We start from the raw sequence: 807 nt of genomic DNA, 5'->3' as shown, positions 1-807 counted from the left end.
GGAATGTACAAAATAAACAGAACACCTTCTGGAATCAATGGGATGGAAAGTAAAGGAAGGGCTTGCACACAGATTCATCTTTAAATTGCAAATGAAGCAATTAGGGATATCAGTTTGTACTTTTAAATACCAGTGTGCAATGGATGACAGCATCCAGGGTTTGGGGGCATATGTATTTCTTTAGAAGAGCTCAGGAAGGACTTATGTTGATGAAAAATATTTCAAAAGTTGTATGGCTGTAACAATACTTCTATCTTACTTTCAGTAATACACTAATTGGAGAAATAATAGCTACCATAATTTTGGCATGCTGTCTATACCAGCCCATCTTTCCTAGCGGAACTCTGATGAAAGTAATTACACTAGTTTTAATTAAAGCTTATACTACTCATTGATAATAAAACAGCAGTGATTTTCAGCCAGGTTAAAAATCACATTTAAAGATGATCGAGGAGAAGACCATTGGATAGGCACCTCACAGTATTGAGAATAGACTGCAACAGACAATGCAGAAAAAGGAATTTGGCTACGAGACGCTTTGCATTGATGCTATCATATATCTTGGGCTTCTATGGACAGAGGTGTTCTCTCAGGGATCTCTCCAGGACTAACTGCCTTTCAATCTGAATTTAGTAGATACTGACCTGTCATTTAGCTTCTCTGAAAATATAACTTGCCTGCATTCTTACATGATGGTTGATGCTTACCTTGGGTACAGAGAAACAACCAACCACTCATCCCTTAGCACCACATACAAACATTACTGGTTTCATTTTTGGAACTCATTATTACATCCATCCGGGCTAT

General features: G+C 37.5%; 1 protein-coding gene across 1 annotated transcript in view; it reads right to left on the bottom strand.

Moving 5' to 3' along the window:
- Positions 1 to 328, bottom strand: part of LOC104622595 (glutamate receptor ionotropic, delta-2-like) — a 47,016-nt gene extending 46,688 nt beyond the window's left edge. The window contains exon 1 of the mRNA XM_010289430.1: positions 260 to 328. Coding sequence (XP_010287732.1) covers positions 260 to 328 — 69 coding nt within the window. The remainder of the gene's footprint in view (positions 1 to 259) is intronic.
- Between the last annotated feature and the right edge of the window lie 479 nt (positions 329 to 807).

Source organism: Phaethon lepturus, unplaced genomic scaffold, assembly GCF_000687285.1.
Source record: "Phaethon lepturus isolate BGI_N335 unplaced genomic scaffold, ASM68728v1 scaffold5836, whole genome shotgun sequence".
NCBI classification, from domain to species: domain Eukaryota; kingdom Metazoa; phylum Chordata; class Aves; order Phaethontiformes; family Phaethontidae; genus Phaethon; species Phaethon lepturus.
This window is presented reverse-complemented; position numbering and strand designations above follow the sequence as displayed.